Source organism: Parambassis ranga, chromosome 5, assembly GCF_900634625.1.
Source record: "Parambassis ranga chromosome 5, fParRan2.1, whole genome shotgun sequence".
Lineage (NCBI taxonomy): Eukaryota > Metazoa > Chordata > Actinopteri > Ambassidae > Parambassis > Parambassis ranga.
In genome coordinates, this window is record NC_041026.1 from 10,633,091 (window position 1) to 10,649,213 (window position 16,123).

Genomic DNA, 16,123 nt, shown 5'->3' on the forward strand with positions numbered 1-16,123 from the left:
TCAGCTGGAGAACGTTGGCCTGCGTGCTATTCTGACCACATTGTACGTGTTCAGTCCTGGTGCATCAAAGCCAGGCGACAAACCCTGCTTGTTAAAAATGTAGAAGTTAAATAGCTGGCCGTCCTGGGCTTCCAGGGACACCGAAGCTGTGCCAACTCGCAAAACGCAAGGGTACTCTTTCTCAAAGACCACTCTGAAGACGCGATCAACCAGGTAGTTGAGCTTTATCGTCCTGTACTTCTCTGGGATCAGCTCTTCAATCTGAGGACCAAACTGCTGCATGATCAGAACTCCGTCTGTCCCAGCTTTGATCTCATAGAAGGTGATGTTGCTGTATGTGAAAAAGCCGATGTAAGGCTCCGGGTTTGGAGGAGCAACAAGGACCTTCTTCGCCTCCCTGAAGGCCTTCTCTATTGCCGGGATAATGAAGTTGTAGGCTTTTGTGACCACGTCCTGGTTCTGAGAACGGCTGCCCGCCATGAGCACCACCAGGCTGAGCTTCAGCCTGGGAACCAGGGAAAAGGTGGCGGAGTAGCCATCCAGATCACCATCTTTACGCACCACCTCATAGCCCATCAGCTCGTTCACCTCCCATGGCGTCCCGGTACGGTTGGCAAAGTAGTCCTTATCGCACCTAAAGAGTGGGGTCAGCATGATCTTCAGGGAGTCTGGCTCCAGGAGCTTGCGGTGATAAGCACCCAGCAGCATCATGGCGAGCTTGGCCAAGTCTGCGGCCGTGGAGAACATCTGACCGGAAGGCCGGTACCAGCCCAGGTCATAGAGCGGAGCCGGTTTCCCATTGGAGTACACGCCTACAGCCATCTGAGTGTGGAGACCTGGCGTGAGGTCAAAGCCAGTGTCCTCCATCCCCAGCCGGTCCAGGATGTTGTCTGTGATCCATCGCTGGTATTCAACTCCGGCCACGCGCTCAGCCATCACATGAGCAAGCAGGGAGAAGGCGAGGTTGCTGTAGTGACATCTAAAAGGACACAAATGAAAGTATATATATTTTACGAGTCATTTAAAATGTAAAGAAAAGCACAAAACCTGATTTTATCGTTGATGTTTAATTATAGAAGCACCTCAGGTACAATCATAGCAGCGTCTCGTGAGGTGATTTATGTTAATTAGACCTGATGTTTTTCATGCACTTACTCTTAATTAGCATTAGAATGCAGATATGAAATCTTACTTGGTGCCTGGATCTGCGACCAGCACATCGTCCTGCAGCAGATTGATCGCAGATTGTGTTTTTCCTTTCCACAGCAGATTTGTGGCTCTAAGTCTTCTTGGCAGGCCTGATTCAGCAAACAGTACAACAGTGTTAGTTTAAAGAAACATAAGAAATAAGACTAGCAAAAGACACTTAAGTGTATTTCTATTTTTTAAGAATTTATAAAACAACCAAATCCATCCATCCATCCATTTTCAACCGCTTATCCGAGGCCAGGTCGGGGGGGCAGCAGTCTAAGCAGGGACACCCAGACTTCCCTCTCACAGGACACTTCCTCCCCTTCTGGGGGAATCCCGAGGCGTTCCCAGACCAGCCGAGAGACATAGTCTCTCCACCTCCTCCTGGGTCTTCCCTGGGGTCTCCTCCCAGTGGGACATGCCCGGAACACCTCACCAGGGAGGCGTCAAGGAGGCATCCGAAACAGATGCCCGAGCCACCTCAGCTGACTGATGTGCTCTACTCTGAGCTCCTTTCGGGTGACCGGGCTTCTCACCTTATTTCTAAGGGAGCGCCCAGCCACCCTTCAAAGGAAACTCATTTCGGTCGCTTGTATTCGCAATCTCATTCTTTCGGTCATTACCCAGAGCTCATGACCATAGGTGAGGGTAGGAACATAGATTGACTGGTAAATCGAGTGCTTCACCTTTCGGCTCAGCTCCTTCTTCACCACAACAGACCAGTACAGCGACCGCATTACTGCGGAGGCCGCACCGAGCCGTCTGTCAATCTCCCGCTTCATTTTTCAAAACAACCAAATATATTGAGAAATTTCTTTAGGGAAATGTGTCAGTGTGGAACATTTAAACCCATTTAGACACCAAATCTCTGAGGCATCTCCTCCAAAGGGAATCCCTTGCATGACATTAATGATCAATTTAAACCCACCATTTTTTGCTTGTGAACAGTTAGCTTCCATGTCAAACCCCCTCCCTTAATTTTTGGTGTAGCCTTGCACCATTGGCTGCTGATCACGGCAATATCTCCTCCTTTTTAGCCAACAATAACTGATTAAATATGAATGTGAGCATTTGAGCACAGATCAATAGCTAGAAAAACTATAAACCATCTCTGGGAAAATTCTAGAGCACTTTATTTGAGTAGGTGGGGTTTATGACCTATACCTCAGCCAACCACCAGAGGGCAATCAAGATATTTTGTCCTCACTTTGTCCTCACTGTCATGTCATCGATGTTCATATACAGTCTCAGTGCTCTCCACCCAGACTGTTCTTTGCTGTTTCTCATGCAGCAGCACTATAAACCTGAGTTTTAGCGTTAGCTCCTAAGGGTTTAGTCTAATGAACACATGAATTGTGGAGTAATAAAATGAGGGTGCTTTATCTCAGGTGGCAGCACGTGGATCTCTCTGTCAAAGTGAAGGTTTAGAGCTGTCACTCACTGTGATCCACTGTGTCCTCGTACCTGAGAGCTGGCTGGCCATCCTCCGCAGTGTGACGGAAGAGGAGCGGATCTGAACCTCGCCGCTGTCCAGAAATATGAGACCGTCCGTCACATATTTCAGCTCCGAGTTTCGTGACTTCCCCAGAGGGTTTTTAATGGTGAAGTTCTCAACGTATTTCTCCAGCGGGTCGTCCAGGGAACCGATCTTCCCGTCCTCCCACAGCTTGTACAGCATCAGAGTGGGGAAGATTTTGGACAGGCTGGCAATTCTGAAACAGAGTGCAGGGATTATTTCTGTGGGAAAAAATACATGAAGAGCTTCTTCGCCATGACTTTATGTTAGATTTTTTTGTGTGTTGCTGTGCTTTGCTCACATTTAAATACAGTAACTTTACCCAGGGGTGACACATGAAGGCGCCCCCCCCCCAGGCACTCCAGCATTGTGTGTTTTTTTTCTCAGCCAGGGCGTCACTCTCAGAGACTACAGGTACAGAAAGTGCTCAGCTACATTTAGGTGTCATGATACACGTGATAGATGTCCTTACAGTAACTGGGTTATCACACAGGACAATTAGGTGAGAACATTTATCAAATCTGGAATTGATTTTCAACATACTTGTGGGAGTACTGTAATTATTATCTATCTCTGTACACTGTGCACTCAGTCTGCAGAAAATAACCCTCACCATCAAGGCTCTCTAGAATAAAAACAAAAAATGTTCGCTTTACAAAGAGGAGTTTGAGGGTCTGATCAAACACTATACTGTGTTCTCAAAGTACAAGTGAAGAGTCTCTGCTCAGGGACTTGAAGTATAACTCTGCTCCTGCTGTATTGATTAAGCAGTCTATCTTCCATCCAGTGTGACTCTAAATCCTTCAACTTAATAACATTTTCAATCACTAAAGGAAACAGCTTTAAAGATTTTTAAAGTGTTTTACTCTGGCACAGTGTTCCACTCTGAGTTTAGTCCGTGTCATCTGCCAGATGGGAAATACTGAATTATCAGACCAGAGGTCATTTTTCTGAGTGGAAAAATGATTCAAGTCGTCCAATTTTTTATCCTGATTCCTGCCAGAACTCATCTATTTCCAAAATAAATATTTATCACAGCTGTATTTAGCAAACATTTGAAGAGACATCCCTCCCTGGGATCTCCCTCACAGCTCCCACTGCCATTTATTTTTAGCTTCTTCTTATATCATACAGTGTATGGTCATTCTTCTTCTGCTGCTTCTTTAGGCTGTTCCCATCAGTGAATCATCTGTTTCCACCTAACTCCATCCTCAGCATCCTCTTCTCTCACACCAACTAACTTCATGTCCTCTTTTAACACATCCATATATCTCCTCTTTGACCTTCTTCTTGACCTCTTGGCTGGCAGCATCCTTCTACCAATATATCCACTATCTCTCCTCTGCACATGTCCACTCCATCTCAGTCCTCTCTGACTTTGTCCCCAAAACAGCCAACCTGAGCTGTCCCTCTGATCTGCTCCTTCCTAATCCCATCCATCCTTCACACTCCTAAAGAAATCCTCCACATCTTCAACTCTACCTCCAGCTCTGCCTCTTGTTTTTCCCTCACTGCTACAGTCTCTAAACCATGCAGCATAACTGCTTTCACTACTACACTACACTTCTTGTGCACCTCTACAGTGTAAAGTCATAACACAGTTATTCTCTACAGCACACAGTCTGATTTACAGCAGGTTCTGGATCAGCTGGTGACACTGATATTTCAGTTCTTTCATCTATGTTTCCAGCATCAAGTCATCGTCAGATTTAAAGGTAGGGTAGGAGATTTTCAAAACTCAGTGAGAGTCAGCCAGATTTTGAAAGTAAACACATGCCCCTTTCTCTCGGAGCTCACCCTGAAGCCACGCCTCCCAATCACATGGACGCGCATTACCTGAAGACGAGCTGCGGTCTGTGACTTCGGCCATCATGCACGTACCTCTCTGGTGCGCGCAGAGCAGGAAGAGAGTGACAACCAGCCAATACTCTGCGCAGGGTCCACCCGGAGGATTGGCTGATGTTTTTAGTGTTTTATAGCTTCCACAGATGATTCATATTCTTCGTTTAAATGCGAAACTAGTTGCAAGTAATTGGACTGTAAAGAGAAGTTACACTAATTTAACGAAAAGTGCATCAGAATGAAATCTCCTACCCTACCTTTAAGTGGAAAGACCAGGTGTGAGAAGACTCTGGTCTTGTGTCGGCAAATTGCATGAAATTAGACAATTTAGCCACATAATGGTCAAACTATTGATGTTTTTAGCACCCTTGATTACATATCGAACAGATGTTAGCATTTAGCTCAGTGCATAACTTCCAAAGGCAACTTCTGTCCAACTTGGCTAAATTTCTTAGTGTATTTTTAGGCTTTTTAAAATGAAACATGTCCAGCCTTCAAACTTTAGCAACAGCTAGCTAATTCACTTTAACTGGCCTGTCTGTGCAGCCTGATACATGCCTGATTCAGGTTGAGTCAGGTTGTGTGTTGCTAGGTTGCAGGAGCCTGGCCAGCAATAACCATTCTCTTAGTTAAATGGGTCTGGAATCCCTTCCCTTCACAGCAAGTTCCACTCAGTACAAGCCCAAAAAAAGAATTAGGATGGCTGGCCAGGCTGCAGGCTGCAGTCCCAGACAGGCTGACATGTTGAAGCATCAAACAAACATACATGTAAATAGTTTGACACATTACAAACACTCCCATTCAGCACTACCACTACAAATCACACCAGCCATTCAGGGCAGCTGTCATTCTGATGCCAGCAGCTCAGCCCTATGTGTCTTATTTTATATATATTGACTGCACTGGGCATGATTCTGAAGCCTCTCGCCTGAGGCACACTATAAAGAGCAGGAGTCAGAGAGGACGTCATGTAATATTTTGATGGGTTAGGTGCAGCAGAGTTCAGACAGGCAAGCTGTAGACCTTCTAAATCTCTTTTTTTAATTATTACTTTGGTTTGGCAGCAGCCACCGGTCACTTTTTCACATCAAATGATTACTTTTATGGATCTCATTATTCAGATTCAAATCAGATTAGATAGAAACACTTGTCACTTCTTACAGTAAATACTTTTTAGTGCCAACCCGCCTTAGAGGTACGGGCTTTATGAGCTCAGCAGAAACCACCAGACTTTCATCAGTAAAATGACCTAACGTTCAGAATGATATTTATACATCCAGACTTCTGTTTTTAGTTTATTGCCGTTTGAACTTACACCACCAGCTTCTGGCACCGCCCTCACCTGTAGATGGTGTACTCATTCGGCGGTCCTGACAGAGGGTCGCTGCCATTCCTCTTTCCAAAGTTGCCCGTCCACAAAACGGTGTCATTTAAGATTACGATGGCTGACAGAGCAGGAAGGCTGACGGGGTTGACGGTCTGCCGAAGCAAAACATCCACCTAGAAGGCAAATAAAATCAAATAAACAGGGTGACAGCATAAATGTTAAAGTACGATGGTTGTGATGCAAAAACAAACGTTGGTCACACATTTGTTGCAACTGTAGCATTAGTTTTACAGCAACATACCAGTCAGACGAGGTGGTGACTTATTCTGTGTGATTCTATGGGCTGAATGTTTGCACCACCTCTGAAGGACACATGGTGAATTCCTTCAGGCACAATACACATGAAAACATTTCTTCTTCTTTCACCGAGGCTGAAAATTTAGCTATTTGCAGTAAACCTGGTGCAGATTTACTATGAAATAAATCTTTTGTTTATGTCAATATAACTTCACGGTAATATGACTTTAATTAATGCCTAAGATTTACGAATGCAGTCCCATTACTTGGGAGGGTAAACTTTAATTATTGTTGGAATTCAGTCAATTTTTGAGCCACTCATGAGTCAAATATTTGCACAATCTGTCTCACTGCTTGTTATCAACTGTTCAGAAACCTCATTCACTCTTTGGCCTTTAGAAGCTTAAAGAACCGGAAACTTTCTTTAGATTTGATATTCACTCAGCTCCTTGCTTGTTCTTATGTCTTATCTGCACTGACTGCATCCTCTGATTCGTTCGTGGATGCTGAAGTGCTGCTTTCAACCTTTTGCTCTGACAGACATCACAGACATGCTTTCCTCCATCCTATATCTTTAATCTCCTTCTGTCCGCTGAAACAACATTTGCTGTGAAGGATTATCATACAGCCTGTAAATTTCCTCGCACTTGAGTGATGCAAAATGCAGCCGCAGGTTTTAAGCCTGCGCATGACAAACTTCTCTCACCTTTTCCAGAGCCTCTTTCAGACTGGGGATTGGATGCTCCAGAGGGAGAGGCTCGGGGAAGCGGGGACACATCATCTCTGAATTGGAATTGCGACCCATTGCCTCATCTGTGTGGTGAATAATGGGAAAAAGAAAAATCAGAGGGGGGACAGGCTATTGTAAGTCCTACTTGATATTTGGTAGAATAATGCATCGACAGCACAAAGGCTGGAATAATGTCAGAAAATTGGCAAGCTCGGAGGTTCATTAATTCCCTAAGCTTCCTGATGAACCTCCTTGATCTTATGGATTCACTCTGACAGGACGAATGATCTACAACTGGCTGATGAAAAGAGCCGTGCAGTGAGCTCTGCATTCTATACGGTTCAGTGTAGCCTCAGGCCGTCGTTTTCCTTTTCATTCTAAAGAGCCTCTATACATGAAACATTCATTTTGTGGAGTTTGAAAAGACATATGAATGCATATCAGAGAATATAAATAAGTGTCTGCAGAGAGACGTCCCTCACCCAGCAATAATATAAGTTAATACTACAAACCTGAACTAAATGACAGGTAACATCAACATAAACAGTCCAAACTGTGAATAGCATGAATTAAGACATGTCAGTGTGACATTAGTTTCTGCCCACTGGAGTCTGTGTTGAGGATTAGGATCACTGTCAGAATTCCCACTTTGACCTCAGAAAACTGAGAAAAATGCAGGTTTACTGCATATGTGGTAAATGTGTCCATAGTGTCCACAGCTATCTTTAACAAAATGCTACGTCTTCTGCACTTATTTTTGACAGACTGACCGTGTGAAGTGCTGATGCTGCTCCCAAATATAGCTTCCAAAAACACCCTTCAAGCACAACCGCTGTGAGCTAATGTGTTATCTCATAATACAAGATACAGATCATACAATCAGAGGCTGTTTTATCTCCTAATTACCAGATCTGTATCTCTTAATTATGTGAAAATAATCTGTCCATCATGGCTGTTGCAGTGTAAGAACTGAGCTTTAGATAAGAAGGAGTGTTCAGAGTTTTAGCAGCATGCTAACAGCTATGGTGTCAGCAATAACTGGACGGACCAACAACCAAAACCCTCTGTTTAGTCAAAAAAGTTTTTTTTCTCACTAAAATTAAAAATGTATCGTCTCTCCTCCCTTCCGATAAAAGATTACCTTGTCGTGATTTCTGTGTATTTTCTATACAGGATTATCGCCACAGACTTTCTGTTAAAACTCCAGAATACAGGCTTAATCATCTCTGTGTGCTCATTTGCAAGAGATTAATAGATGTTCCTTAATTTGTATGCAAGTCACACGCTGTAGTCTAAGTGTAGCATTATTATTGTTGTTTTATTATTTCATATAGCCCTAAATAAATATATGGTATGCATGGGTAAAAAAAACAAAAAATCAAAAAACTCAAACAAAGATCATTTTTATGACAAACTGGATGGTGGTCTACAAACAGTGAGGCTGTTTACATGAGGGCCACGAGCAGACTGTACTTCCTGAGGAGACTCAGGTCCTTCAGTGTCTGCAGCAGGATGCTCAACATGTTCTACCAGTCTGTCATGGCGAGCACCACCTTCTTTGCTGTGGTATGCTGGGGAGCAGGCATTAAAGGTAGGGTAGGAGATTTCATTCTGATGCACTTTTTGTTAAATTAGTGTAACTTCTCTTTACAATCCGATTAGTTCGGTAACAAAGAAGAATATTAATCATCTGTGGAAGCTATAAAACGCTAAAAACATCAGCCAATCCTACAAGGCGCACCTGCGCGGAGTATTGGCTGGTTGTCACTCTCTACCTGCTCTGCTCACACAAGAGAGGTACGTGCATGATGGCCGAAGTCACAGACTGGTTGGGAGGCATGGCTTCGGGGTGAGGTCTGAGAGAAATGGGCGTGTGTTTACTTTCAAAATCTGGCTGACTCTCACTGAGTTTTCAAAATCTCCTACCCTACCTTTAAAGCAAAGGATGCCAACAGACTGGACTAACAAAAATTTTAAAGGCGGGGTGTGTTGTTGGCTTTAAGCTTGCCAACCTGAAGGAGGTGGTGAGGGTCCAAACTGCTGACAATCATGGACCCTCCCTCCCCACAACACTGTGGAAAAAATGAGAAGCAGTTTCAGCAAAAGACCCCTTCAGCCCTGCTGCTCTGAGGAACGGTACAGGAAGTCCATCCTGCTGTCCACCATCAGACACTATAACTCTGTGACTGTCAGAGCTGTGCTCACAAACTTGGACTAAAGCATCCTCTCGGTTGCACTTCAAACTTCTCATTTACAGTAACTGTGTTTTTATGTTCATATGTCTGCTGGTATGTGCATTTGTAATCAGTATTGCTCAGACAGAGGTGAGTTTTAGCAGAAAAAGAAATCTACCTGGCAGAACTTTGGGCAGCTGGTATTGCCAGAAGAAGCATCCTGTCATCACCACTGACAGAACCAGGAAGAAGACCAAACCCAGCTGGGTCCATTTCACCTTCATCTTGTTGGTTTTAGTGAGTTCTTTGAATTTAACAGTAGGAGCAGCAGCAGCAGCAGCAGGAGCAGGAGCAGGGGGAGTAGATGCAGCAGGAGGTGGCTGTAAAAACACACACATGAACAGTGATGGTGTTAAATCTTAGCTTGTACAGTGTAGCTCATACAGCTTCTTGTGTTTGACGGGGTATTCGCCTTGTGTTGGGTTCAGTTGTAAAACAGGTCAGATGTCGCTGTCACCTGGTTCACTGTAAAAGTGATCCCTGTTGCACTTAGCGGTACTCACCACCTGATGCTTCACAGGCCAGAGCGGGATTAGCAGTGCCTCAGAAATCTTCTTATCGCTCTATCAAAATCCTCAACGTTTACTTACAGTTGGTTCTACTATGTAAGCACTTCCTACACCCCGAAGGCAGTAAATGGTGTCCCGTGGATGTGTTCCTGAGCAGGAGAAACACACAGACATGGTCTCCCATCTCTGATTTCTCACTGACTGTGCTGTAATCCTGGGCCATCAGCACTCCCGTCCCTTTTACAATTCAATTTCCTCTCCTGCAGCCACAGGCTGTTGACATCATAATCCCCAGATTTACTCCACCAAAGCGGCCAGGGAAATCTTAATCCCTAATCCCCGTGAATCAATTCACTTCAGTCCAGCTTCGCCGTGTGGAACTCAACAGTGAGTCGCATGAGCTGACAGAGATGGCACCCACTCAGCCGACACGAGCTGAGACGAGGTGTGAGGGTGTGAGGGTTCGCCTTTTAGCCAGAGCGTCAGATGAAAAGTGAAGAATCAGTGGGTGGCAGCAAATATGGGTCAGCAGGGAGAAGACAGACAGTTTAAGATAGATAGATAGATAGATAGATAGATAGATAGATAGATAGATAGATAGATAGATAGATAGATAGATAGATAGATAGATAGACATGTTGCGTGACAGTGCTTTCTTTAATTGTGCCAGGGCTGTCTAAGTTTTTTTTTTTTTACTTAAGTCTAATGTCTCTGGTTGCTAAGCCTGCTGATCTTCTTATGTAGCTGTAGCATTGGATGATATGATCATCTACACCATGACTGTCAGGTCTCCTTTGCTTTGGTTATATTTTGAATTGAATTTTTTGTTTTTATTTTGAAAAGTTTCATTTTTGGTTTTATTTTGAAAAGTTTTGTTTTTGGTTTTATTTTGAAAAGTTTTTGTTTTTGTTTTTATTTTGATAAGTTTTGTTTTTGGTTTTATTTTGAAAAGTTTCGTTTTTGGTTTTATTTTGTAGTTACTAACTCCCCTCTCGTTTCAGGTGTCTCGTCTTTTCCTCCTCATGTGTCTTCCTCCTCCCGCTCATTGCCTGCCCCGCCCTAATGTGCTCCACCTGTGTCTCATTGTCTTCCCTTTCCTCGTGTATTTAATGTCTGTGTCTTCCCTGCCATCCCCACCACATTGTCTTGTGTGTTTTCTTCATGATAATTCTATCATCTTGATTCCTGTGAATAGCTCTGTTCGCTTTTTGCCTTAGCCTAGCCCAGGGGTCGGCGACCTTCATCATTAAAAGAGCCATTTGGGCGGGTTTCCCACTGAATAAAGCACACTCTGAGCCACAAACCCCTAACTACTAATCTACACCTATTTAGCCACTAAATTGAAGGTAATATTAATCTATATATAGGCCTAATATAGATAGATAAAATATTTATCTGAACAAAAAATGCCAGTTTATATGTTATTTAGATTTCAGTGTGCCGTCATTAATTTCCTCCATGCCGTAGGCTACAGTAGTCAAGCTGAATTATGAAACAAGTTGTTCAGGGTCCGATATAAAAATATGTATTTTCAGAATAACAGCTTCTGTAATTATTTCTTACACCTCGTTAATGTGAGTTCTGCTCTGGAAGGGAAGGGCTGTAAGACGTCGCTTTGATTTTCACAAAGGATTGAGCTCTGATCTGTGAGGCTGGAGCGATGTTTACTTTTTTCATGCAGTTCATGATGGAAAACACCAGCTCACACAAGTATGAGGATCCAAACATCGACAAGACTCTAAATGCAAACTTTTCCATGTTCATATAAGTGTCAGGAATGTCATTCCATGTAGGCTGTCGAACACGAGTTTGTCCGGTGTCCCAGGTGCTGCACACAGGACACGACCGTGACACATATTTTGACCAAAAATGTAAAGTTTTATTTTAATGTCACGAGAGCATCTCAATCTCCAAAGAAACAACTATTACTATGAAAAAACTAAATGAATAAAATAAAATACATTTAAATTAAACGGCCATTATTTATTCACATTATTATTATTTTTGGGATGAAAGAGCCTCATGCAGCTCCGGAGCCGCAGGTTGCCGACCCCTGGCCTAGCCCTTCTGATACCTTAGCCTGGGAACTTGACTTTTGAATGAGCTTTCGATCTGGACCTGCCTCTGTTACTGTTACTGTTACTGTTGCCTGGTTGGACTGACTAACTATGTACCAAACCTACTTGAACACCTAGAAAATCAATTAGCTGTCAGTCTTTCCAGTGTAGCAGTTTGTTAAGCGGGCTACATAGCTCACTTCACATTCAGGCAGCATAGAGAGCGAGGGGTGATTTCAGGCAGAGCCGGGATCTTATAGCACGATGCCGTTAATGTGTTGGCCCGAGGGCTCCACCCGGACCTCCTGTGTGTTTTGTCTCGTCTCTCCCCTTCTTTGCCTGTTTGGGTGCTGCGGGTATTTAGGGAGACTGGAGGCTGCAGGCCACTGCTTCCCCCTTCCCTACATAAGACCTGCTTTTTTATGGATATAGAGTTGGAAGTTATGTTAGCCTCCCCTTGAATTAAGGGGCCAATGAGGTTTGTAATGCCGATAATAATAATTCATATCACGTTTGTAACTATCTTGTAAGCTAATTAGCTCATTTGAAGGCTAATGATGTGACATTCAGTTTATGTAGTTCATAATTTACATGGATTACATTACAAGTCAGCAATTAACCTAATGTGTGTGAGAAGAGTTTGAGAATCTTATTTTTTACATTTATTTTAGTTCTTACACCATGTTGGTGTGTTGGCATGGCAACGCGTGCCCCCAGCTGTGCCTGTAAACACCTGTACATGAAGAATAATTGTGCTTGTGATTTGAACTGGAGGGGAGCTATAGGTATGGTAGGTCAAGTATTTAAATAGGGGGACCATCAAACAGACAGTTATTTTATCTATATGTGAATTTTATATGAGTTACTATCACACTATGACATGAACCTGAGAAACAATTGTTCAAGTGGGCAGATATAAACCATCCTCTAAAAGAGGAAACAGATTGACCCACTAAATACATCCTGTAACACTGATTTCTTCCGTCTGCTTAATCACTAGATATTAATGGCTGAAATAGTTGTGCAACATATAATACATGGATATTTGTGATGATTATAGGTGTGAGGATGTGATGTGGAAAAGCAAAGTGTGAAAGCAAGCTGAGACTGATCCTGTTGCATAACCTGTGACAGCAGGAGAGCACAGCAGCTGGCCCGCTGCTACACACACACACACACACACACACACACACACACTGGAGCAGTTTAATGCGTACTTTGACTTTAACACACAGTTTTGCTCCTCAGTAATCCCGGCATGTCTTTATGTAAGTGTGTGCATGCAGGAGTTTGTGTAGCTCATATTGTGGGAGGGGGGCTGCTGAGCGGTACCTGTGCTTGAACCCCATCCACCGAAGCTTCTCTGAGAACTTTACTCCCGGCCTTGCCCATGGTTGCACCGCACCAGCTGTTACATGAAAAACAAGTCAAAACAACAACAGGCTGTTATTGCTTCTACACAACATCTGTGACTGTTAGAACCAGATTTATGAAGCATCCTGTGGTGTTCTATGAGTCACCATAAACACCTTGTAATGAATATTTTTCAGGTAGGTTGTGTACTCTCTCTCTTTTTTGTATGAAACATTTCAGTCCGGATGAGAAAACTGCACCCAGCAACAAGTCTAAATCAACAAGCCAGTGATGGTGAACGGTCGACAGACAGACATGAAAAGATGTCACTGGTGAAGAAAGAGACCAAGACCTGCAACATGTCAGATGACCTTTTGCTGCTGTGCACAGAGCAGAAAGATGTTACAAGGCTGCCGGGCTGGGCCTTTGAAGAGGATATCAGTCAGTGGAACACATTTTGGCAGGAAAGGAAGTATTTAAATTACAGATGAGCTGAAGAGATCATTTGTTGCAAGAGAGCCCACATGCACCTCTGTTTCTAAATCCCACTGAGACTATGAGGATATTCACATATGAATAATGGCTGCTACCTTAAACACTTCTGCTCTGTTGCACCTTGAAAGTCATTTATGTGTTTTAAGATGATCTTCACCCGACTCGTTATCCTGCTTTTAATGCCTAACCTCACCCAGCAGTGATTGTATGCTAAATCTGCAAATTAATAGTCTTAATCTTAATCTTAATCTTATTGTTTTCATTAATATAGCAGTAATGACACAGACTTGTATAAAGCACAGGAATCACTGTGGAACCGTGGGCTCCATGCAGTGCTGGATTTTGCTCCAAAGCACGAGAGCAGGACACAGCAGGTCACAATGAGCTGCAGTCAGTCTATGAGAGGTACACTGGATTATGCATGTTTGCTTTTAATCCCACTGCACAAGAGAAAAAAAATAATTTACCTAACATTTATTGGTCACAAAACTAATTTAAAACTCCATCAGATATTCTACACTATGCTAAAACCTGAGCTGGCACTTCAGTGCTTATTTAGTGAGCCGAGGGTAATGAGCTGAGAATGAGCCGCTGCTTATAAAGGCGGCTGAATGTGCCGAACATTTCAGCAACTTAAACAGCAACAAATAAAAAAACAATAATAAGCAGTAAACAAGATAAAAACTGAATGATACAAACTTTGTGTGACACAACTGATACAATGACAATATGTTAATGTTGATATTAATGTTGATTAAAACAGGTTGACAGCGGTTTGTGTTTTAGTTACATGCTAACATCAGCATGCATGCATGCTTACATGCTACTTAGCATTAGATATGTTTACCACCTTAGTTTAGCTTGTTAGCTGGCTAATTAAAAGTAGCACTGAGCACACAAACCAGACCACCAAGTAAGCTATTAGGTCATGAAGAACAACATTGATGATGCCGGCTCAGCTGCTGTCAATCCACCCTAAGGATCAAAGCCATGTCAGCAAGGTGGCTAAAAATGAGCTTTACAGCTGTAAGTTTCCGAAGTCTGGTTGACATTTCAGAAGTGAAAGTATTAGTGGACCTGTGCATCCATCTGAGTTTTCATGATAAGTGTAAGTTTTCTGGGACGACATATGTCCTGAGAATCCGTTTGTTTAATGAAATGTTTAATTGTCTTTGTGTTCGGCTTTTCTTTGTTCTTTGTGCTGCTCGCTGCTGCAATGACCCAATTTCTTTTCAAGGATCATTAAAATTTCATTTCGTCAATCTAAACTCGTTACATTCACTGTTTGATTTCTCTTAGTTTTAATGCCAGTCACACGGCACACCATGTGTGCTCAGCGTTTTATGGTGATACGCCTGCTGAAAGCAATGAATGCCTGTAATAATAAATATATATATATTAAAACAATTCAAATATTGAATAACACATTTTTGTGTGAGGATCATTTTATGGGATTATTTCGAAAGTGAGGACGTTGGCCAACACTGTATAATGCAGAGGATTTATAAGTGTTTGTAGTGTGAAAAAAGGTCACAAACAATTGCAGTGTGTGTGTGTGTGTGTGTGTGTGTTAGTCCTCTCATTAGACCAAATGACATCTAGTCACTCAGAAAAGCTGAATAAATCATGGCTTTATTTGTAAAATGAACCTGTTAGCAGCGATTATCCACCGATGTGAGCAGTGTGCTGATCATGAGAGCTAGAAGAATTACTAATAATTATTTCAATATAGAATTAGGGGCTAAATTCAACATCATTTCATGCAGTCTATATTTGTCACTTGCTTAGGTGGGACAATAATCTGCAGTCATAATTGCTGAGGTTCTAAATTAGAGTCAGTCTTTTGAAAATGCAAACAAGTCCATCACCTGTTCAGAAATGATCATATTCACGAGCTGATAAAAACACACAGAACATTGGTACATGAAGTGATGCGCCACATGCACAAAGCATTCAGAATCCAGGCTGCGGGAAAACATGTTACATAAGCCGCAGAGAAGCAGGCGCCTCTTTTTCTAGGCCATGAAACATTCTACATGTATTCATTCCTCAAACACTTACCTCCGGTTCTGTAACTATTAACCGCCTCTTACTTCCTCTTGATCACAGCGGCAGGACAAATATATTCCTCTTTCGTCCCCGTCTGGGTCTGGGAGCTCGAGCAGGGATCCTGACAGATGTTGGTATCATGGTTATGGCTAAATCCTGCTTGTATCAAACCCAGTATTCTGGATTAACCATCACAGCCAACGGACACATCTGCCACGGCACAAAAATAGGTGGCCTTTCAGTGTGTGACTCTGTGTGTGTGTGTGTGTGTGTCCTTTTTTTTTGTTTGACATGTGGTTTTTGGAAGTTCAGGCTACAAAGTAAAAAGCCATTTGCTTACAGCTGGAAACAGAGTTCACTGACAGATTGCAGCCCTTAAATGAGGGTCTGCAATAAAAAAATGGAAATTTGTATATTTTTATATAATATGTGAAACTTTACCTTAACCTAACACCTGCCTCAGATCTACAGGCAGGCATCAGGCCTGTGTGGGAGGAAGAGGCCTCCACAGCCAGGACAGACA

General features: G+C 42.9%; 1 protein-coding gene across 1 annotated transcript; it reads right to left on the bottom strand.

Annotated features, from left to right (window-relative positions):
- lactbl1b (lactamase, beta-like 1b) lies at window positions 1-13,095 on the bottom strand. The gene is made up of 7 exons (XM_028406830.1): window positions 13,036-13,095; window positions 9,256-9,457; window positions 6,880-6,986; window positions 5,892-6,049; window positions 2,656-2,903; window positions 1,193-1,298; window positions 1-979 (listed from the first exon to the last, which is right to left on the bottom strand). The coding sequence occupies exons 1-7, from the start codon at window positions 13,093-13,095 to the stop codon at window positions 1-3; spliced, it is 1,860 nt and encodes a 619-aa protein (XP_028262631.1).
- Between the last annotated feature and the right edge of the window lie 3,028 nt (window positions 13,096-16,123).

Coding starts and splice junctions, on each gene's coding strand:
- lactbl1b (XM_028406830.1), bottom strand. CDS start 13,095: ATGGGCAAGGCCGGGAGTAAAGTTCTCAGAGAAGCTTCGGTGGATGGG. Junction 1,299..2,655: donor GATGGCCAGCCAGCTCTCAG/GTACGAGGACAC, acceptor TTGCTGAATCAG/GCCTGCCAAGAAGACTTAGA. Junction 980..1,192: donor GTCGCAGATCCAGGCACCAA/GTAAGATTTCAT, acceptor GTGTCCTTTTAG/ATGTCACTACAGCAACCTCG.